Raw genomic sequence first — 24,917 nt, forward strand, 5'->3', positions numbered from 1 at the left:
CTATAGGTGCTTCCAGTATAGGAAATCAGGTGTAGGTGCCCTCAGTATGGACTATCAGCTATAGGCACCCCCCTTGGAAGCCGGCGCCCAGAGTGGCCGCTCCGGGTGCCCCCTTGGAAGCCGGCGCCCTGAGCGACCGCTCCGGTTGCTCAGGTCAAAGGCCGGCCATGCATATAAGGGCTGATTCACAAAGCTTTTTTTCTAGAATTACTTTGTCTTACTTATTAACTCACAATTTATCTCTTCAGAAATGACTTAACTCATGGTTTAGCTTTACTTATTTGACCTTACTCATGATGTATCACTCCTTATCTGTGTATCTCATGAATTATCTCTCCTTATTTGCTTATCTCATGCATTAGCTCTCCTTATAATTAAGGTGAAAAATTAGTAAGCTTTGTAAATCAACCCCTTAGTTGCTTAAAGGGAAGGTTCAGGGTGTAATTAAGAAAAAATAAAAATACAAATCCACTTACCTGGGGCTTCCTCCAGCCTGTGGCAGGCAGGACGTGCCCTCAGCACCACTTCGCGGCTCCCGGTCTTCTCCTGTGGCGCACCTGACCTGGCCAGGCTGTCCTCCAGATCGGGCTGTACTGCGCAGGTGCAGTAGTTCTGGGAAGCCCCAGGTAAGTAGATTTGTATTTTTATTATTTTAATTACACCCTAAACCTTCCCTTTAAAAAATCAATTGCTGTGTGTTCTATGTGTTTTTAGGCAGATCATTAGCTCTTATTAGCAGCTGTGAGTCTTGGGGCTATTTATAAGTAAGCACTGAGGAAGATGAGTTAAGTTCTGTTAAGCTAAAACTTCAGCTTTTTTAGGATTTCAAACACAAACAAACAGAACAGTAATATTGTGCTTTTCTCCTGGCGGACTCAAAGCGCCAGAGCTGCAGCCACTGGGACGCGCTCCATAGGCAGTAGCAGTGTTAAGGAGACTTGCCCAAGGCCTCCTACTGAATAGGTGCTGGCTTACTGAACAGGCAGAGGCAGAGCCCAGGTCTCCTGTGTCAGAAGCAGACACTATCCAGCCACTGCTGTTTCCATAAGTTGTAACAATGAAATGTGTTTCCCTTACAGTTGACTTGAACTGATAATGTCATCTATGCTCTAAAAAATATGCAACAGCATAATAACCTTTAATCAAAAATAATAATTTATAATAATCAGGTCCACTTTAAGGTTAATCATTCTGTGGCATATCTTCGGGAGCCGAGAGGACGTTCTGAGTTTAGTTGCACTTTAAGAACACATTTCACACCATAAGTGCATACAGGCATTACTTACATAACAGGTCCATGTAGCAAATTGATCCACATCAAAACCAGCACTTCAATAGTACAAATGGATAAAATAACTGCCTCTGCTCCACCCGACTGGGCTCCCACAAAGTTATAGCGAAACCGGTCAGTATGAGCGGAGACAGCCACAAGTATTTTATCCATGTGTATAATGAAGTTTTTAATGATGTCTTTCATTTACTGTCTCCTGAACCATCATGGTTCTAATGGTGTTCCCAGAGACAGAAATGTAAATTGTTCTGTAAAACACGTTTCACTTTTTATTTTTACAGAACCAACTATGGGATTAGAATATGCAGATGATATGCCTCCGACAAATACATACAAAGGACCTAGCCAAAATTTAAAGTAAGTTTTCTCAGCCACATATACTGCTCTCTATTTATATTCAGACAGTAGTAATATGATGCCCTGACCACCAGGTGGTATACTAGGCTGCTGCCAAGGAGGCCTATGAATATATATGGCCCTGGGATGTGTCCTGGACTGCCAAGGTGCTGTACCTGGCCTGATAGTTGGCTAATGGAAAGAAGCACAGATCCTAGGTGCTTTAGTCATGTATTTCTTTTGTTTTTGTTTTTACTTAACTGTTAAATGGCTTCTATAATGGTTTGTGTAGGAAAGTACTTTTTTTTCTTTTAAAGTCTGTGTTCTACACTGAAATAGGATATTATTTGCAAACTACACAAAATCTATTGAAAAATGTTATTGAATTGTATGTTTTTTTTTTTTGTTTTTTTTTTGTCATTCTAGCAGGTGGAAGTTAGAGGTGTAGCACCAGAATCACATTATGAGATGAACATAAATGTATATGTAAAAGAGAGCCTGTCTTCATATACAAATTCTGTATAGCATGTATTGCATTACATCTTATGTATCGCTTATTGTTAAATTATCAGCCATCTGGTGGAGAGAAGGGAAAGATAACATAAAAAAAAAAACCTGACAAGACAAATAACATTTATATCACGCTTTTCTCCTGGCGGACTCAAAGCGCCAGCGCTGCAGCCACTAGGAAGCGCTCTATAGGCAGTAGCAGTGTTAGGGAGACTTGCCTAAGGTCTCCTACTGAATAGGTGCTGGCTTACTGAACAGGCAGAGCTGAGATTTGAACCCTGGTCTCCCATGTCAGAGGCAGAGCCCTTAAAGAAAACCTGAACTGAAAATTAAAAGTCAAAATAAGCATACACAAGTCATACTTACCTTCCATGTAGTCTACTCCTCAGTGTCTTTCTCCTGTCCCGCGTCCTATTTGTTCACTGTGATCAAGGGAATTTTCCGTCCACCATTTTGAAAATGGCCATTACCCATAACAGCTTTCTGGTCAGCACACAGATAAACTGTAACATCACCCACTTGAGCCATAGGGAAACATGGACATTACCTGGTACATCAGTTTTCCTCTCAGCTGTAACTGGCAGCAACTGATATTTTACTGACAGCAACTGCTATATTTCAGATCTGACAAAATATTGTCAGAACTGGAAGAGATTATTGTCAGAGGCAGGGAACACACTTGACTGTTTTCGTGTGCGTTTTCTGCACAGAAAAACTGAGAACTCATGTTAATCATTGGGCTAGTACACACTTACTGTGTTGTTCGCACACAGAAAAAAAACTGACATTCTGCATCCTGACTCTGCACATTTTGTCAGTTTTCTCTATCAACTACATCAGCTGCTGTGAAAAAACGCGCGCGTTTTCCTGCATGGAAACACACTTGGTGTGCAGAAAAAGTATGCAGAAAACGCGTGCAGAAAACTGAAAGTCAAGTGTGTTCCCTGCCAGAAGAAAATGGTGAGCTTCTGAGAGGAACTGATGGCAAGGTAACTATGTAATGTTCATTTGAAGTTACCTCATGTGTTTATTTTAAATATTTTTACTCAGTACAGGTTCTCTTTAACCATTACACCATGCAGGCCTATCTCTTGATTATACCTACAAGTAACCAAACATTTTTTTGTGTGTGTGTAAAACAATGTATTATTTAATATTGTATTAAATACAGGGTGGGCCATTTATATGGATACACCTTAATATGGCAATTTATATGGATACAGCATTTTATGTGAATGGTGAAGTGAAAGGAATACTATTGATCCCCAAGTGTTCTAAAATGACAATGTACAAATAATGTCTAAGTAGCTGTGTTAACATTTTCCTACTTTTCATGTTAAATATCAGAGGCAAAAGCTGTAATTTATTGGAGGGTAGGATTTAACTATATTGGGACAAACCAATTGCAGAAGGGGTGTCTGCTTCAATGCACAGGAGAGTTGCATATCAGACTGCAGAAAGCAAATATCAATCAGAATCAGAATCAGAATCAGAAACTTTATTTCGCCAAGCACGACTGGGTCGTGCCCGGAATTGGGCTTGGCACGTACAGGGTACTGATACACGATATACAGTGTTTACAGATACAGGACAGGACATGCAGTAGGAACAGAACATTATACAGAATACAGAACATTATATAACTTTTATGCAGAGGGAGACAATGTGGCATAATTACAATACAAAAAAACAACTGAAAGGTATGCTTGAGCTGGAGCGGCGTCTATGTGCAGGGTGCTTCAGTGCGTCATGGTATTGTGGGGTGGGGATGGGCATTTCCACGGAGAGAGTTTAGGAGGTTGACAGCGGAGGGAAAGAAACTGTTCTTATGTCTAGAGGTCCTGGTGTAGATGGATCGGAACCGGAGCTTCCGGCACGAGGGGAGGCGATTAAAGAAGCGGTAGCCTGGGTGCGAGGGGTCGTTGGCAATCTTTAATGCTCTGGTGTTCAGCCTGGAGTGGTAGAGGAGGTCCAGAGTTGGAAGGGATCTCCCGATGATCCTCTCTGCAGATTTGATGACCCTCTGCAGTTTGAGCTTGTCGCTGGCGGAGGAGCTGGCGTACCAGACCAGGATGGACGAGCATAGGACGGATTCGATCGTGGCGGAGTAAAAATTTGTCAGGAGTTTTTGGGCCATACCGAACTTTTTCAGTTGGCAGAGAAAGAAAAGTCTCTGCTGGGCTTTCCTCTGTGTTGAGGCAGTGTTGGTGTTCCACCTCAGGTCATTGGAGATAGTTGTGCCCAGGAGGCGGACACTGGGGACTCTTTCCACTTCCATGCCATCAATGTGGATTGGAGGCGGGGAAGAGGCGCGCCTCCTGAAATCAACGATCATCTCCACCGTTTTTGCTGTGTTTAGGACCAAACCGTTCTCTCTGCACCAGCGGCATATGCTTTCGACCTGGTGGCGGTACGCCTTCTCATCGTTTTTGGTGATGAGACCTACAATGGTCGTGTCATCGGCAAATTTGATTACTTTACCGAGTCTGACGTGGATTTGCAGTTGTTCGTATACAGAGAGAACAGAAACGGCGACAGGACGCAGCCTTGTGGGGCCCCTGTGTTGGTGATCCTAGGTTGTGAGGAGATGGTGCCTAACCTGACGACCTGGGACCTGTTGGTGAGGAAGTCCGTGATCCACAGGCGAAGGATGGGGTGGACTCCTAGCGCAGCGAGATTGTCATGAAGTATTTTAGAGCTGATGGTATTGAATGCTGAGCTGAAGTCCAGTAGGAGGATCCTGGCGTAGGAGTCCGGCCCATCCAGGTGATCATAGACATGCTCCAAGCAGATGTTGATGGCGTCATCTGTGGACCTGTTCGCTCTGTACGCGAATTGGTGCGGGTCCAGCAGTCCCTCAGTAGAGTGCTTAAGGAGGGGTAGCACCATGCTTTCAAAAGCTTTCATGATCACGGATGTAAGTGCCACGGGCCTGAAGTTGTTGAGGTCGAGGATGCCCTGCTTTTTGGGGACAGGGATAATGGCAGACCTCTTGAAGCACGCGGGAACTTTGCCTTCCTGGAGGGACCTTGTGAAGATGGAAGAGAGGGTGGTAGCGAGCTGGCGAGCACAGGTTTTCAGGCAGGCTGGTGACACTCCGTCCGGACCTGAGGCTTTCCTAGCATTTAACCTTAGCAAGTGTTTCAGTACATCCGCCTCCCTCACTGACGGTGGGGGTGAGTGAAGGCTCAGGGCTACAGTGGCAGATTGTGCAGGTGGCTGTGGGAGTCCTGCAGGTGCTGGCTGGTTCTCGAATCTGCAGTAGAAGTCGCTGAGACTCTCGGCAAGCTCAGTGCTCGGTGTGGCATGCTGAGGGGGGGGGCTTGTAGTTGGTGGCAGCCTTCAGTCCTTTCCACACGGCTCGTGGGTCGTTTGAGGAGAGGTTCTGTTCCAGCTTTTCTGCGTAGCACTTCTTTACGGACCTCAGCTCTCTGTTCAGGTCGTTTCTTGCCTTCTTGTATTCCTCCTGGTTGCTGGACTTATGTGCGGCTTCTTTGCTGCGCCGTAGTTGTCGTAGTCTTTTTGAGAACCACGGTTTATCGTTTGGATACAGTTTGAAGGTTTTAGTTGGGATACAGGAGTCCTCGCAGAAGTTAATGTATGAGGACACGTTGTCTGCCCACTCGTCCAGGTTAGGCGATTCCAGGGCCTTCCAGTCTGTGCAGTCAAAGCAGGCCTGAAGTTGAAGTTTGGCCTCACTTGACCACACTTTGGAGGACTTAGTGACAGGTTTTGAGGTTTCCAGGCGCCTTTTATAAGTAGGTACCAGGTGGATGATGCAGTGGTCAGATGAGCCTAGGGCTGCCCACGGTGTCGCTTTATATGCTTCTTTCAGGGCCGTGTAGCAGTGGTCGAGGGTGTTGGCACTCCTGGTGGGGCAGGTGATGTGCTGATGGAAGCGGGGCAGCTCTTTGCGGAGGTTGGCCATGTTAAAATCCCCCAAGATAATGAACAGCGAGTCCGGGAGTGCTGTCTCCCACTGCATGATGGTATCACTGAGATCACGCAGGGCAGCATTTACCTCTGCATCAGGAGGGATATACACACCCGCGAGGACGTAGGAGGAGAACTCCCTGGGCGAGTAGGTTGGCCTGCAATTGATGAGGAGGAGTTCAAGTTCTGGTGTGCATTTCTTGGCCAGTACAGAGGTGTTTGAGCACCAGGCGGAGCTGATGTAGAAGCAGATGCCGCCCCCTTTCTTTTTCCCAGAGAGGGTGCTGTCCCGGTCTGCACGGATGAGGCTGAAGCCTGGGAGCTGGAGGGCACTCTCAGGGATGTCGTCATGGAGCCACGTTTCAGTAAAGCAAAAGACTGGGGTGTTGTGACCGAGTTCCCTCTTGTCGCTGAGGAGTCTCAGCTCATCTAGCTTGTTAGGAAGGGAGCGGACATTAGCGAGGAGGACTGCGGGGATGGCTGACCGCAGGCCCCTCCTCTTCAGCCTCGCCCGGACACCTGATCGACAGCCCCTGCGGCGCTGGCTACCAGGAGGCCAGGGCGCAGAAGCAGTGATTACTTGGACATGGCTCCAAACAGAGTTGTACAGGAGCCCATCCTCCGGGTGTGCGGCTGTGATATGTTCCCATTTGAGGAGCTGTGCTCTGGAGTAGGTGGTACGAGGGGGGAGGGGTAGCATTTGGGGCATGGATGGTAAGCCAGCACAGTGCGACTGGAATGTACAACAATACTCGTAATAGTACTAGTAATAGTACAATAACAGTCTATCAGCAGTGTGACACAGATGTAAGAGGCGAGTACAATAACAGTCCATCCGCAGCAGTGTGACACGGATGTGAGGGGCATGTGCAATAACAGTCCATCCGCAGCAGTGTGACACGGATGAAAGGGGCATGTGCAATAACAGTCCATCCGCAGCAGTGTGGCACAGATGTAAGAGGCGAGTGCAATAACAATAACAGTCCATCAGCAGCAGTGTGACCAGATGTAAGGGGCATGTGCAATAACAGTCCATCAGCAGCAGTGTGGCACAGATGTAAGAGGCGAGTGCAATAACAATAACAGTCCATCAGCAGCAGTGTGACCAGATGTAAGGGGCATGTGCAATAACAGTCCATCAGCAGCAGTGTGGCACAGATGTAAGAGGCGAGTGCAATAACAATAACAGTCCATCAGCAGCAGTGTGACCCAGATGTAAGGGGCATGTGCAATAACAGTCCATCAGCAGCAGTGTGACCAGATGTAAGGGGCATGTGCAATAACAGTCCATCAGCAGCAGTGTGGCACAGATGTAAGAGGCGAGTGCAATAACAATAACAGTCCATCAGCAGCAGTGTGACCCAGATGTAAGGGGCATGTGCAATAACAGTCCATCAGCAGTGTGGCACAGATGCAGGAGGCGGGTGCAATAACAGACCATCAGCAGTGTGACACAGGTGTAAGGGGCATGTGCAATAACAGTCCATCAGCGGTGTAACACAGATGTAGGGGCATGTGCAATAACAGTCCATCAGCGGTGTGACACAGATGTAAGGTGCATGTGCAATGACAGTCAGTGGCGTAGCTAAGGAGCTGCGGGTCCCGATGCAAGTTTTGCAATGGGGCCCCCCCAAGCACTCTATACATAACAATTGATACGGCGCACCAAAAACCTGCCAATGGCAACTACAGTGTCAGAGGTGCAAGAAGGGGATGGGGGACAGTTTGTTAATAATTACTATTATTCAAAGCATCTATAGAAGTGATTTATTATGAGCACAGGACCAATAGAGAGCTAATACTGTAGTTGAGGGTGGGGCTTTCGGGGCCCCTCTGGCCTAAGGGCCCCGATGCGGTCGCTACCTCTGCACCCCCTATTGCTACGCCCCTGATGACAGTACATCGGCGGTGTGACACAGATGTAAGGGGGCATGTGCAATAACAGTCCATCAGCAGTGCGACACAGATGTAAGGGGCATGTGCAATAACAGTCCATCGGCGGTGTGACACAGATGTAAGGGGCATGTGCAAGAACAGTCCATCAGCAGTGCGACACAGGTGTATCAGCAGCAGTGTGACACAGATGTAAGAGGCGAGTGCAATAACAAGTCCATCAACAAAACCATCCGCCGTGCGACGCAGATGTAGTGGCGAGTGCAATAACAGACCATCAGCAGCAGTGTGACCCAGATGTAGGGGGCAAATGCAACGACAGCCCATCCGCAGAGTGCCCCAAGTGCAAGGCATGTACCCTACGGACCGTCAGCAGTGCGACACATGTGCAAAACAGAGAACATGTGCAACACAGTCACTCATCAGTGGGACGCGCGTGCCCACCTGGCAGCGACAAAAAAACATTTGATGCACAGACAGACACCAGCTGGTTTCACTCAGCTGAACCCCGTGCCCAATACCGTGGGGGGTCCCAGACCCCAGCAGTACCCCCAGAGGCTCACGGACCGGGGCCCAGAGAACAGAAGTCTCACCTGGTGGCACCTGTGGAAAACTGGATCCGCCGTGAGGTAGCCTACTAGGATGTTCAGCTACCTCTGAGCCGTGCCGTTGGAGGTGCAGGAGGCGGAGGGCCGCAAGTACAGCCGGATGACGGCTGAGGAGCGGTCCTGGACTGGAGCACTGCGTCCGCGGCTGGAGGCTTCCGTCGGGCTGCAAACCGGGAGGCTGCCTGGCAGCGGGGGCTGTGCTCTGCGCTGTGGATCTGGCAGAGGCAGTCCCGGAGCTGTGGGTCTGGCAGAGGCTGTGGATCTGCTAGTGGCGTCCGGCCACTGGAGGTGAGCTGGGCTGGTGCGGGTGAGCCTGGGCTTATGCACGGCCGTGGATGGAGAGATGCGAACATCCACTTGAGCCTCCTCGTGTGGGACCTGGGGGGCACTGGGGGGCACCGGGTGCGGGGAAGCAGATCCGTGGTGCCGGCAGGGGAAAAACACACGTGCTCGGGTCGCTCCACGTGGGTGGCCTTTCCGTTCCGAGCCGCTGGAGGTGAGCTTGGGCTGGTGCGGGTGAGCCTGGGCTGGTGTACGGCCGTGGATGGGGGGATGCGGACATCCACTTGAGCCTCCTCGTGCGGGACCTGGGGGGCACGGGTGCGAGGGAGCAGATCCGCGAAGCCGGCAAGGGAGAAACACACGTGCTCGGGTCGCTCCACGTGGGTGGCCTTTCCGTTCCGAGCCAGCCTCGAGAGCTGGGGCACTGCACGCTGGGGGAAAATATGATCCTCACCCCTAAAACTTAGCCAGTTTGACTAACTAAAGTAGAAGAAACAAAAAAGGAGAGGGAAAAAACAGGAAAACAGGAAAAAAAAAAACAAATGTATCGGAGCCCTATGTGCCGTGGCAGCCTATCCAGCGCCATCTTTCTATATCAAACATATCAAACTCTGAAAGCAAAAACAGTATGAAAAGCTGTGACAATTAGTTGCATTTCCGCTGCTCTCTTCAGATACGTCAGTCAGAAACACAGGACACAGGAGCTGCAGCTGTTGGGAGCTCTCTCTCTCTGTCACACACAGAGCTACACATAGGGCGTGAATCACAAAGCGGTGCTAACTGTTAGCACGCCTGTGAAAACCCCCTTAGCACGTCTAAACAAGCTTTTTGTGCACAAAACTTTACGCGAGCGAAACTTTATGCGCATAAACCTTTACGCACGCACTGCACAGAGCGCAGGGCGCACCGCGCAATGTGGCCATTAAAGTCTATGGGACTTAGTGCGCGCATAGGACTTTGCACGCGTAAAACTTTAACTTAGCGCGCGATCTGATTGAGAAATCCAGTGCTAATCTACTTAGCACCCTGGTTAGCACGTCTAAAGACTTTAGACGTGCTAAGTAGCTTAGCACTGCTTTGTGAATCAAGCCCATAGAGTTAACTGATCAAGTGTGAGGGGAATTTCCCCTCTCCTCATGGCTCAGTCAGCCGTCAGTTTTGGCGTCAGTAAAGTTTGAAAGTATTTTGATAACAGTAAACAAAGAGGTTGCTACTAAAATGTTTACACCAGTACTTAGCAGCACTTCCCAAACAATTCCTGTGTCAATTGAAAACAATATGTGAATCAATAGTATTCCTTTAACAAACAAAACCACCGCTATTGGTCTGACACTAACCCCCATTGGATAGATCCCTCCAAGACTGTTGGAACAAAAAAAATGATGGTATGGTGTGGTATATGGGGTGTATCCATAGATAAGGTGTATCCATATAAATGGCCCGCCCTGTAGATTAAAACAGTGAAAAGAGGAATAGTGGTGGACTTACCTCACCACAAAAGACTCGACAAATTAAAGTCAAATTGCAAAAACATTTATTGAAATGGTCCAGTATGATGCAACCAGTTTCACAGGTCCATAGTCTGCTTCTTTGGGATAAATATAACAGGAGCAAGGGGGCTATGGACTGTGAAAAGCATTGCATTATTCCGGAGTATTTAAATAAATGTTTTTTTGTTTTTTTGTAATTTGACTCTAATCTGTCAAGTTTTCTGTGGGGAGGTAAGTCCACCACTTACCCCCCTCCCCCCCCCCCCCCACAGCAAAATTGATTTTGGAGCCCCCAGTGGTATGTCTGCACTAACACATCCTTAACCTCCCTAGCATTAATCCGGAAATATTTGCATATCATTGATCATCCCTAGTATTAAACATTATTTTAAATAAGTGGCAAGACAGACCTGAAGTATGCCATCAATAGTACCCATCCTCCAGAGCCGGATTAAGACCACATAGGGCCCCTTTATGTCTCCATCTATTTTTTTTACCTGGTCTGTGTGCCTTTGCTGAACTGTGCCAATCTGTGCAGTGCCAACATGATTGTGGGAAGTATTTTCTTTTTTAGCTACAGTAACATACGTATCTCAAAATGCAAATAACAGAAACATTCCATTTCAGATAAGATAACAACACTATGACTTTGACGAGTTTACACAGTGATGTAAGCCTGTTATACAGGTGATGTTTGCTGTGAAAGAACAGTTATCCATAACATAAGCAGTAAATTAACACAGAACTGGGTAAAAAAAAGAAAAAAAAAAGGAAGAAGTGATGTTACTTTTGACTTCGCAGAAAAACAGTAAACATAAAAACCAGCAGAAATATGCTTTTCTTTTTCATATCACATTCCCCTCAACCTCCTGAGCGTTACGCCACTTCATGCGCAAAAACTATCCTCCCCATAGAGAGACCGGAGCTGTGCCGGGAGGCTGCGCGATTGCTGGATCCAGGGGGGTAATGTATAGTCGGGGGATCCTGGGGGATCACAGGGCATCCATGGTTGCTGGACACATTTACTAGCTAGCCTAGTGCTAGCAGAAGGTTTTGCAGCTATTACTGCACATTTATTTGGCCTGGGGCACTCCTGAGCATAGACAGCGGTATGCCTGACACAGTGTCAGGCATACCACTAAGGAGGATACATCTGATTACTAAAAACAACAAGATAGGTAAGCTAAATAAATAAATTCTTATTGGATGTAATTTTTTTTAGTTTATATGGAGTTTCATCCCACTTTAAAGAAAACCCGAGGTGGTCTTCAATACACAAAACATAGCATACTACCTGACGCAGATTGAGCACCGGATCACAGCGCACTGCTTACTGACAGTGTTCGCTGCTCAGTTCTCTGTTTAGAAGCTGTTTAAAATTTCTGTACAAAAGCAAAATGGCCGTGACCCCAGAACTACTTCCGGGACACAGCATGTACTCCAGCACTCACGGGAAGACCTGAGCTTCGGGAAAACTCAGTAGGTCCTCTCATGCACTGTTTTTTTCAGATGGAGGTGGGGAGAGGTGTTCCAGAAGCTGGAATGGGCATGCAGGGGGAATGCCATTCCAGCTAAGGACGTCCTTCCTGTAGCACAGAGCCAACAAGCAGCTTGTCAGGATTTTTGGGGAGTTGCAGCGGCCGAACAAGGGGACACTGAGCAGTACAGAGAGGACACAGAGATAAGCAGTTAGCCTGATAACATGCCGCTATGTCTTATTTCATAACATTAATTCACCTAGGCACACTTTAATGCTGGGCATACACGGTTCATTTTTGTGCCGGTATCGAGCCAGCGCCTCGATGCCGGCGCGTCAACGCTTGTCCGCGCGTGCGCGAGGATCAATTCCCGCTCGTCCCCGCGGGCGCTGCTAATCAGCCGCTGGTTTCTTCCCATTGTTCTCCCTGCCGGTATCGAGCGCAGTATCAATCCGGCAGGGTATCGGACTCGATTGATAAGAATTATCTGACCGTGTATGCCCAGCATTAGAGGGTAATGTATGTCACCTCTAATGATGAATATTTGCCTTCTGTTTTAGAAAGGCAATATTGTACTATGCATTTTATAGTTTTTTATAGTTTTTTTTTTAAACTCTATTAAATGTATACAATAAATTAAAAAACTGTGTCTGAAATGGGGCTTTGAAAGAGAAGTCCGCTCACCGAAATTACATCATGGGTGGATGTGATTGCAGACATGCCCTGTGTATGTGCTGGTCATAAATCTACTTGAGGGCTCTTTTCCACTATGAAACATGATCACAATGGCAATCGTGTTTCAGTCCAATTTCTACTAATGCAATTGCAATTGAGCTACATAATTAATGATAAAACAACATATTTTTCATATAATGATATCTTTATTGCTTGCATGACTAGAAGTGTGCTGAAGGTGGGTTTTAGGGGTGTGCTGGGTGTGTGGCTTAAGTGTCCCTCTTTCTTATCTCAAAAAGTTGGGAGGTATTTACCAGGTAGCTGTATATAACACTGATACACTGCAATCTTTCAGCAGGGGAAATGGTTAAAAATTAACACAGCATAGCATTTTACACTGTCTGGATCTGCATTACCTCAGAAGGGGAACACACAAGACACACATGCTGCAGCCATGAATACAGCCATAGAAGAGTGACTGTATGCGGGCAGCGTCAAGAGTAGGAACATGGAGAAGACAGCAGCAATGGGATTATTTATCCTTTCTATAATGGTTCTGGAATTTTCAGGTAGGATGTCCTGAGTATAATTTTGATTATTTTGAACAGCAAATAACCACATAAGGTACAGTGGGTAAAAGTGCCATAGGAATAATGTACATATTTTCAACTTTTTTGATTGTGCTGCTGCTCTCTTGCATTCTCTTTTGGTACTGACACAACGCTGTTCATTCTGTCATTTTGAAAAACTTAAAAAAAAAAAAAAAAATGTGACTGAATCTACATAAATGAAAAAAATAAACTTTACACAATTATTCCTACTTTTCCAAAGTGCATTGATTTTGGCAGCCATCCTGTATATCATGCAACAGAACCAGCGTTTTTCGAAACGCATACTGTAAAATGCATACGTTTTTTTTAAAATGCATTTTTTCCTACGGCCCATAGACTTTCATTAGCGGCAAAAATGTAGCGTTTTACGCAACGTTAGCGTTTCTGCTATGTGTGCACCCAGCCTCTAAGAGAGTGAAGATCAGTAATTGGGCACCCACAGCTCTGCCTCCCCTCACCCGCTATTGCAGGTGCTGCTCCACCTCTAGTCACACCCCTGGGGTGGTTCATATACTTTGTTTGGCACCATTACGTTTGTTTCATCACATTTTTGTAGACATGGCAGACTTCACTTTGTTAAAAACAGCCATAAGCACAATCTTGCATTGATTCAGTCCTTAATTCTATGCATAAATAAAAGTATTTACATAGTTTGCACGTACATTATCGTATGTGTTATTAACTTAAGTAAGGTGGGTACACACATCAGATAAAAGTCTTTGGAAAATGAAAGATCACAGACTAATTTTACCCCCTTCCATGTAGTATGAGAACCATACCTACACAGTCTATTCTATGAAGCTGAACTCCCCATCAGACAGAAATCTTTGCAGGATGCTGCACACAAAGATGCTGTACACATTCAACAGATCAGTATCTGCAAAAGATCTGTTCCTGCAAAAAAAAAATTCCTACAAAAATGCATTCATAGTCTATGATATCTGCAGATCTCATACACACCTTATTTAATGGACATTCATCTGCAGATCAGACAATCATCAGCAGATCTGAAGATCCATACTGGACTGGTGGATCTGATCTGCAGATGAATTTCCAGTAAAAAAGGTGTGTATGAAATCTGCAGATATCATAGACTATGAATGCATTTTGCAGGAGCAGATCTTTTGCAGATACTGATCTGTTGCATGTGTACAGCATCTTTGTGTGCAGCATCTTGCAAAGATTTCTTTCTGATGGGGAGTTCAGCTCCATAGAATAGACTGTGTAGGTATGGCTCTCATACTACATGGAAGGGGGTAAAATTGGTCTGCGATCTTCCATTTTCCAAAGACTTTTATCTGATGTGTGTACCCACATTTAGATTCAAATTATACTTTTTTAAGGATTTTGTAATATCTTCTTTTATCTTGTTTGGATTTAAGCTTGCATATTTAAAAGCACCTTGACTTCTTGAAAGTGTTAGGTCTCTATTGCACATTTTTATTTTCAGTTTTACAAATATTTTTGGGAAATGTCTTGGTCACAGTTCTGCAATTTTTAATCAAATCCCATCAATTAAACCAGTAGCTGCTGCTGAAGTTTATTGGCCCATTTACAAGCTGTATAAACTGGCCCAGATTTACCTCACAGGAGCCTATAGGCACAGATGTCCTGGCACCAGTGTTGCCAACCTTTTATGTTATTTTTTACTGACAAATACCTAAACATTTACTGAAAAAAGATTTTTTTTACTGACAAAATGTTGGTCGTCAATCATCACAGGGGGGGGGGGATTTGAATCCACATGTACAGCAGGCTTTAACAAAGAAACATGAAATGATCTCACACCTCTCATGTTGGCTGGGAGATCAATCACATATGTCACATCATTAATCTTTCTGGACACAGGATATGGGCCTACAAATCTGGGTCCTAGACACCCACACCATGTCTCCTGGGGAAAACTTCCACTCAACAGACCGCCTTTTATCCGCCTGTTTTTTCTGCGTCTGGAAGGCTTTTCCCAGATTCCTTTTTACAAGCACCCAAATTTCCTTCAATGCCCTTTGCCAATCCTCTAGAGCCGTAAAAGGGGAAGATGCCACTGGTATTGGAGAGAATTTGGGAGATCGCCCCGAAACCACATGGAAAGGAGAAAAACCTGAAGAGGAACTCTTCAGATTATTATGCACAAATTCTGCAAATGGCAGGAACTTTACCCAATCTGACTGCGCATCTGCCACATAACACCTGAGAAATTGCTCCAAGGACTGGTTAACTCTTTTGGTCTGTCCATTGGTCTGTGGGTGGTAGCCTGATAAATGACAGGTCCATACCGAGCTGGTGGCAAAAGGCTCTCCAGAATTTAGACACAAACTAGACTCCCCTATCCGACACCACATTCTCCGGAATGCCATGCAGCCGGAAAATGTTCTGGATGAAGAGATTAGCCAATTCCTGGGCTTAGGGGAGTCCCTTCAGAGGGACAAAATGAGCCACTTTACTGAGCCTATAAACTACCACCCAGATGACCGACTTGCCCTCAGACCTGGGGAGTTCTCCTACAAAGTCCATAGACAAGTGGGTCCATGGTTCATTTGGCACCAGTAAAGGTTGTAGCGTACCTACTGGTGCTTGACGAGAGGGTTTATTTCTGGCACACACAGAGCACTCTCTCACAAACTATTTGCAATCAAGAGCCAACGAAGGCCACCATACACATCTGGCCAGTAGGTCCTGAGTTCGAGCAGCCCCGGGATGCCCTGCATTCTTATGGGCGTGGAACAATTGCAAGAGTTGTAGGCGAAAAGGAAGTGGCACAAACAGAACCCCCTCAGGCTTCCCTTCTGGAATATCTTGCTGGTAAGGCCCTAGGGTAACCGCCCAGTATTCCCAGGTTTCCGTGGCTGCCACCACCAGTCTTTGAGGTAAGATGGTCTCAGGGGTTGATGGCTGAACTGTCTCGGGCTCAAAACACCTAGATAATGCATCTGCTTTGACAGCCTTACTTCCCGGTGTATACGTGATGACAAACCTGAACCTTGAAAAGAACACGGACCAGCGAGCCTGTCGGGGGCTACGTTTTTTGGCCCCTTCGATGTACTCCAAATTTTTATGATCAGTATAGACCGTGATCGTATGTTCTGCCCCTTCCAGCCAATGGCGCCATTCTTCAAAGGCTAACTTAATGGCCAAGAGCTCCCTATTGCCAATATCGTAGTTCCTCTCGGCTGGAGAGAACCTACGAGAAAAGAAGGCACAGGGATGTAGTTTGCCTTGAAGGCCAGAGACAGCACAGCCCCAACCCAAATCTCCGATGCATCCACCTCAACAATGACGGGGAAGGTGACATCCACGTGTCTCAAAATGGGAGCAGAACAAAATAACTTTTTCAATGTAGTGAAGGCAGACTGTGCCTCTACTGTCCAATGGTAAGTGTCAGCCCCCTTCTTGGTAAGGTTGGTGAGGGGTGACACTACAGAAGAAAACCCGTTGATGAACTTCCTGTAGTAATTGGCAAAGCCAAGAAATCTTTGGAGTGCCTTCAATCCTACAGGTTGAGGCCACTCCAATACAGCAGCGACTTTTTCAGGATCCATGGAGAGAGCTGAAGTGGAAATAATATATCCCAAAAAAGGGACCTTAGTGACTTCAAAGAGGCATTTCTCTAACTTCTCATACAACGAGTTCTGCCTCAATTTTCTTAAAACGAACTTCACATGTTTCCGATGTTCTGTTAGATTGGGTGAGAAAATCAGTATATCGTCCAGATACACTAGCACAAATTTTCCCAGAACTTCCCTAAAGACTTCATTGATCAACTCCTGGAAGACGGCAAGAGCATTACACAACCCGAAGGGCATGACCAGATACTCATAGTGCCCATCGGGCATGTTGAATGCCATCTTCCATTCATCACCGTCCCTAATGCGTACCAGGTTGTATGCTCCTCGTAGGTCTAGCTTAGAGAAGATACTGGCATTAGTCACCTGAGCAAACAAATCGTCAAGCAAAGGCAGTGGATAGCGATTTTTCACTGTGATCTTATTTAAACCCCGATAGTCAATACAAGGTCGAAGCCCACCATCCTTTTTCTGTACAAAAAAGAACCCAGCCCCTGCTGGTGACCGGGAAGGATGGATAAAGCCCTTGGCCACATTTTCCAGCTTCTCTGGCCCCCGACAGATTATAGAGATGGCCTCTAGGGGGCATACAACCTGATCTTAACTCTATGGGACAGTCGAAGCTCCGGTGTGGCGGGAGTTTCTCTGCTGATTTTGGACAAAACACATTAGAAAATTATGCGTACTGCACTGGCACCCCTTTCACCTGAACCTTGGTGGCGCAAACAGCAACTTTCTCCAAAAAATGATGATGACAATGAGCTGACCAGCTCTGTAGCTGACCTGAAGCCGGTCTGAGGGGAGTGTAGTTGCAACCAAGGCATACCGAGGATTATGGTGGAGGTTGCCATTTGCAGGACAAAGAACTGTAGTTTCTCCTTATGTAGAACCCCTATATTACACAACAATAAGGGGGTCTGGGAGAGAGGCTGTCTACACTGTAACGGAGAGTCATCGACCGCTGTGATCAAAATCTGACGATCTAAAGGAAGTAAGTTAATCCCCAATTTTTTAACTAAATCATAATCTATAAAATTAGCTGCAGAGCCTTAGTCCACGAATGCTTCTGTGGCCATGGCCCGACCCTCCCAGGTAATGGAGCAAGGAGGAGTAAGCGGTTATTATCTAGAGGTAAACACAGCTCGCCTAGGGTATTACCTCTGACTACACCTAGGCGGCAGCGTTTCCCGACTTTTTAGGGCAATTCTGGACAATGTGACCCTCCTCAGCACAGTATAGACAGAGTATTTCTGACCTTCTGTGATACTTCTCCACTTGTGTTAACCTAGACTGACCGATCTGCATCGGTTCGTCCTGAGGTGACGAGGGTGGAGAAGAGGCATAGGAAACAGATCTTACATCATTTCTGCTACGGGTTTGTTTTTGATAGTGAAGGTGGCGATGAACCCGCACCGCCAATGAAATTGCTTCGTCTAGAGATTTAAGCTCAGGATGACCTAACATCAAATCAGAAACTGCATCGGATAGTCCTGGCAGGAAACAGTCTAATAAAGCATACGTTCCCCATCTAGCTGATACAGCAACCTCCTAAATTCTGTGGCATAAACCTCCACTGGATTACGACCCTGCTTGAGAGTCTTTAGTTTGCCCTCAGCCGTGATAGCAATATCCGGATCATCGTATATAACGGCCATGGCCTTAAAAAACTCCTGAACTGAGGATAATGCCTCATGCCCTGTGTGAAGACTATATGCCCATGTTTGTGAATCTCCTGACAAAAGGGTCTTTATAAAGGTTACCCTCTGGTTCTCAGATCCTGACAGATTGGGTCTCAACTCAAAATAGGATAGCACACGGTTTCTGAAATTCTGAAGCTCAGATCTATGTCCAGAAAACTTTTTGGGTACGGACATCTGATGGTCCGTGACTGAAGGAGATCGCACTGTATCAATAGTCGTTTGAAGTACCTGTACTGGCCCAGACAGTGAGTGATCTAAGTCTGTTGGGTATTGATCACCCCGGTAAGATAGTTTACCGCGGTGGTCAGAACTCCAACCTGACTACGCAGTGCATCCATAATGTTTGGTCTGCTGTTCTGTAACGATACCTGATTATGTGGTGTCCTGCAGAATCACCAATAATGCGAGTATAGAGAGACACAGGACAACCAGATGTAAAGATAGGTGTTTGGTGCAACAGTAATACAGATAGAGATACCAACTCCCCCATAGAAGCTGGTAGAGGGAGATATCTCTATAGAACACAGGGATCAGCACTCCAGCAAGCTGGAGATGCAGATGAACTAGTAATCAGTTCACCCGAGGAGCGGGTGGTGCACAGTAAGACAACGTATACTGATCACCTGTGGAGTGGGTGATTCAGACTGTACTGCAGCAGGTGATCACCTGAGGGGCAGGAGATCAAGACTGTACTGCAGCTCCTAATCACCTGAGGAGCAGGTGATGAGGACCATACTGTAATTACTAGTCACCTGAGGAGCAGGTGATTAAGACTGTACTGCAACTACTGGTCACCTGAGGAGCAGGTGATTAAGCTGTACAGAGAATCCTTCACCAGGGACTAGGCTCACTGGTGAGGGCAGGAGAGTCAGACAAGCAGATTCGGCAACAAACGGACAGATACGGTACAAAGACAGAAGGCTTAAATCAGAGTAGTGTTCAGGCTGAGTCGGCAACAGGATTAGATAGGCAGAAGCACAGAATCAGTAAGCAGAAGAGTAGTCAAAGCTAGCAGAAGGTCATAACAAATAATAAAATTCAATTAGTACTTTAGCTATCAACAGAATCTGACTAAGTGTGGATCCCCAGCTCCTGCTGGTTCTAGCACACTTTGGGATCTGGCTAAGGTCTGAGTGCTAACACGTAGCATTTGCAACAGTAGACGAGGAGCTACTGACAGTCAGGTCCTATATATACTGAGAGTGCCCCACAGCGCCGCCCCAGTCACGCAGCCAACCAGGAGCACTGCTGGAGTCAGCTGACCGGCCGATCAGCTGATTCCCCTTCTATTCGCATAAAGGTCCTGTCGCCTGGCGCGCACACGCGTAGCCCTTAGTCTATGTGCAACTGAAGGACCAGGCAAAACTCCACCATGTAACTGCGCAGCGAAGGCCGGTCGGCTGAGACAGCCGCCATGCCGCTCACCACTGCGGCGGCATCTTCGCTATCTATTACATACATACACTTGAAAGGAGCTGGAAACATATTAAATATAAATTTGTTCACAATATAACTGCTAAGGAAAGAAACGCATTGAAAAGGTTACAGTTGGAGGACACAGTCATGTTTAAAAAGGCAGATTAATGGGGTGCCCTTGTGGTTCAGGGGACTAATGATTACATCACTGAATTAAGGAGGCAGGTTGAAGATACAGGGACCTATACTGCTTTATCGGGGGCCCCCTCATTAAATCACATATTAAAGATCTTGTTGATGGTGCTTATGAAGCAGGACTGATATCGGATAAATTGAAACTTGCATTGATCATAGAGCACTATCGGGTACCTGTGTTATACACCCTTCCTAAGGTGCACAAAGATCCTATCCATCTACCAGGTCGCCCGATAGTGTCTGCATCTGACTCTTTGATGGAACCACTAGGGATTTATATAGAAAGTACTGTATATTGCAACCAGTCGTTAAAGCCAATCCTTGCTGTTTACGTGATACCACAGACTTCCTGAATTCCCTTGACAGGATAGAAGCAACTGATATTTCTTACTTAGTGAGTTTGGATGTTGTTAGCCTATACACGAGTATACCTCATATTGAGGCTTTACAATCGATAGGCAAGGAACTTGAATGCAACAATGATTCTTCTTGCAACATACCCTTTTTATGGACCTGTTAAAGGGGAACTTCAGCCTAAACAAACATACTGTCATTAAGTTACATTAGTTATGTTGATTAGAATAGATAGGTGATATAATTTTGTACCCACCCTGTTTTAAAAGAGCAGGCAAATGTTTGTGATTCATGGGGGCTGCCATCTTTGTCATGGGGGCAGCCATCTTTTTGGTTGAAAGGAGGTGACATGGAGCATAAGACACAGTTTCAACTGTCCTTTGTCCTGATAACCCCTCCCAGCTGCATGCGCTAGGCTTCAAATGTTAAATTCAAAATGTAAAAAAAAAAAGAGAACAACATCAGAAATCCCATCATGCTTTGCACAGCATCAGGGGAAAAATGCCCGGGCAGTTTTGTTCTGTGCAGCTAAAAATGAGGCTTGTATAAGAGAAACAAAGTTCTGATGCTGTGAAACTGTTAAAGAAACACCAGGCCTTTTCAGTGCTGCTGAGTCGATTTTTAGTCTGGAGGTTCACTTTAAGTCTGTGTCTCCGTTCTAATTACTTTAGGTTACAAAAATACTTTTCTTCTGCAAATACGGGGTGTACCGATGGGGGCTCCTTATGCACTGACATTGGCTAATATTTTTATGGCAGATTTTGAGACTGAGTATATCCTGAGTAACAATATATTCATGCAATTCGATACCGCATATTGTCGCTATATTGACAATCTGTTTTTTTGCTGGAGAGGGCCAGAGGAGAGTCTGAGGGGATTTGTGGATGATTTGAATACTGGGCATAATGCAATCAAGTTTACCCTTGAGTTCCATGCCAATAACCTGCATTTCCTGGATGTCGACGTACACTTTGATGGAGTGGGTTTTCGTACAGACCTATATAGGAAAAGTACGGATAGAAATAACGCTCTGTTAGCGAGCAGCTGTCATCCTCGTGCTCTAATGAAAGGCCTCCCAAAGAGTCAGTTCATACAAGCTAGACGAATTCTGTCAACGGATGAGGCTTACTCTAAGCAAGCAAAAAGACTCGTAGAGAATTTTACAACAAGGGTGTGAGAAACCGCGGAGAAGCCGCCGCGCAGAGTGGCGGCAGGGCGGCGGATTCCGCGTCCAGTGCGGCGGTTTGCACGCAGCAGCATGTGGCTGGTGTGGCTGGGCCTAGTAGTGTACACAGTTTGAGAAAGACGCGCGCGCGTTGAGAGGCAGAACCTTTATGGCAAGTGAGGAAGGATCAGCTGACCGGGCTGGTCAGCTGATCTCGGCGCGAGTGGTGATTGGTTGATCAGCGGTGGGTGGCGCTGCTGAGCCACTCGCATATATTCTTGCTGCTTGCCAGTCTCAGGTTGTCTGCCGTTGCGAACACTTACGTGGAAGCACTCAGACCTTAGTCAGATCCTACAGTGTGTTTGAACCAGGAGGACCTGGGAATTCACACTGAGCCAGATTACTTCTGTTATCATACCGTTATACTTCAGACTAGTTCCAGGGTGTCGAGACCACGGACCTCACACCCAAGACTAGGGAATTTGTGTTATCATATTGTTATACTTCAGACTAGTTCCAGGGTGTCGAGACCACGGACCTCACACCCAAGACTACGGAATTTGTGTTATCATATTGTTATACTTCAGACTAGTTCCAGGGTGTCGAGACCACGGACCTCACACCCAAGACTAGGGAATTTGTGTTATCATATTGTTATACTTCAGACTAGTTCCAGGGTGTCGAGACCACGGACCTCACACCCAAGACTAGGGAATTGTGTTATCATACTGTTATACTTCAGACTAGTTCCAGGGTATAGAGACCACGGACCTCACACCCAGGACTAGGCATTGTTTGATATCTGTTATGACCTTCTGCTTTTCTGACTATCCCTCTGTTTTCTGATTCGGAACCTTCGCACATCTGATTATCTGTTGTCAAACCCTGCCTGCCTTTGGATACCGAATCAGCCTTCTGTCTTTGTACCTTGTCTGTCCATGTGTTGCCGACCTGGCTTGCCCGACCTTGAGAGCTATCTCTCCCTTTAAGAGATAGTCTCCAGACCTGTTAGTGACATCCACCTTCCAGGTGTCACTCACTCTCAGTTCCTTCCTACCTTCAGCCTGGGACTCCACCCCTTGGGGGGTCTCAGGCTGCTCAGTAGCAGTGTTGTCCATACTGCCAAGGACCACCTGCTCATCAGCTGGTTTACTCAAAGTTATTACTGTTGCACCAAACACTCACCTTACATCCAGGTGTCTAGAGGTTAGCAATATATCTGTATTATTGGTGATTCTGCAGATCATCCATAATCAGGTATATATCTGTATTCTTGGTGATACTGCAGATCACCAATAATCAGATTCTCTCTGTGTGCTGACACCAATCGTTACAAAGGGGCTATAAAAGAGAGGATGTTGAACAAACAGCACTGACGGTTGCTTTAACAGACCGGAGAGCCTTAAGACAAAAAAGAGGTAGAGAGCAACACGACAGAGGTGTACAGTTTATTTCTAAATTTAATAATCATGCTGGACTAGTGAGAAGAAGTATTTTAACCACTTGAGGACCTAGCCTTTACCCCCCCTTAAGGACCAGCGCTGTTTTTTCAGATCTGTGCTGGGTGGGCTCTACAGCCCCCAGCACAGATCAAGTGACAGGCAGAGTGACCAGATCGCCCCCCTTTTTTCCCCACTAGGCGGATGATGTGCTGGGGGGGTCTGATCGCTCCTGCATGCTGTGGGTGGCGGGTGGGGGGGGGCACCTCAAAGCCCCCTCCACCGCAAGATTCCCCCTCTCCCTCTCCTCCCTCCCTGCCCGAGAGATCGGAGGCTGCACAGGAACGGATCTGTCCTGTGCAGCCTCTAACAGGCTCCCCGCTGTCATGTGACAGCGATCCCCGGCCGCTGATTGGCCAGGGATCGCTGATCTACTACAATGCTGCTACTGTTAGCAGCATTGTAAAAATGTAAACAAAGCAGATTATTTCCACTTGTGTTTACATTTAGCCTGCGAGCCGCGATCGGTGGCCCGCAGGCTATTCACGGAGCCCCCCGCCGTGAAATGACAGGAAACAGCCGCTCGCGCGAGCGGCTGTTTCCTGATTAATTAGCCTGCAGCTGGCGACGCAGATCTGCGTCGCTGGTCCCTCAGCTGCCACTTTGTCAGCTGCCACTTCACGACCAGTACGCGTCGTAGTGACATTAGACTGTATGGAAAATATGTGAATAATCCTAACAAAAACTCTCCTGTAGGTAAACATTTTTTTGAATGCAACCACAGAGTGAGTGATCTATGATGGGGGTACTGGAGAAGGTTACAATAAACACAAGTTGTGGACAAACAGACTGCTTTTTTGAGACGAGAAAGTAGATGGATTGTTAAGCTAAGTACAATGACTCCAAACAGACTAAATGATGAATTTAGCTTAAAATGCTTTTTGTGATGTATTGATGTACTGTCCCTTTAAGCTAGTCTCTCTCTCTTCCATTAAGTTTTTGCCGCCCTGTTGAGCCGAAATTTTCGTAACTTCGCGTTACTATAATTACGCATGCGAAATTTGCGATTACGATGCGAAATAACGGTAGCATAATTGCCATTAAAATCGTAATTGAAAATACCATAAGCGCAATTTTCAACGCGTAATTTCGCGTTTCGTTCATACCGTAATTTCGCATTAAACCGTAACGCTCCCGTATAATATAAAAAAGCCGCCGACTTTAAGGGTTAATAGCAAAGCCCCCTTAAATGCTAAGAGCCTGAAATTTGGAGAATATATTAAGGAGATCAGAAGGAATAAGAGGAAATTTTTTTTTTTCAAAAAGACCTTATAGTTTTTCAGAAAAAAGTTAAAGTAAAGTTTCAAAGGAAAAATGTATACATTTAAAAACCCGCCGACTTTAACGGATAATAGCAAAGCCTGCTTAAAGTTTAGGAACACCAAATTCCCAGGGTATATTAAGGGGATCAGTGGGAATAAGAGGAAAAACATTTTTTTCAAAAAGACCTTATAGTTTTTGAGAAAATCGATTTTTAAGTTTCAAGAGGAAAAATGTCTTTCAAATGCGGAAAATGTCAGTTTTTTTTGCACAGGTAACAATAGTGTATTATTTTCATAGATTCCCCCAAGTGGGAAGAGTTTTACTTACTTCGTTCTGAGTGTGGGAAATATAAAAAAAAACCGACGTGGGGTCCCCCCTCCCAGACCTCTTTAACCCCTTGTCCCCCATGCAGGCTGGGATAGCCAGAATGCGGAGCACAGGCCGCGTGGGGCTCCGCACCCTGACTATACCAGCCTGCATGGTCCATGGATTGGGGGGTCTCGGAAGGGAAGGGGCAGCCAAGCTTTCCCCTCCCCCTCCGAGCCCTTGTCCAATCCAAGGACAAGGGGCTCTTCTCCACTTCCGATGGGCGGTGGAGGTGGAGGCCATGATTTCCTGGGGGGGGGGGGGGTTCATGGTGGCATCTGGGAGTCCC

General features: G+C 46.2%; 1 protein-coding gene across 1 annotated transcript in view; it reads left to right on the forward strand.

The window, feature by feature from the left end:
- The first annotated feature begins 6,656 nt into the window (after positions 1-6,656).
- Positions 6,657-24,917, forward strand: part of LOC137522200 (carcinoembryonic antigen-related cell adhesion molecule 1-like) — a 54,000-nt gene continuing 35,739 nt past the window's right edge. Inside the window, exon 1 of the mRNA XM_068242232.1 lies at positions 6,657-6,747. Coding sequence (XP_068098333.1) covers positions 6,657-6,747 — 91 coding nt within the window. The remainder of the gene's footprint in view (positions 6,748-24,917) is intronic.

The sequence above is a fragment of the Hyperolius riggenbachi genome, chromosome 6, assembly GCF_040937935.1.
Source record: "Hyperolius riggenbachi isolate aHypRig1 chromosome 6, aHypRig1.pri, whole genome shotgun sequence".
Lineage (NCBI taxonomy): Eukaryota > Metazoa > Chordata > Amphibia > Anura > Hyperoliidae > Hyperolius > Hyperolius riggenbachi.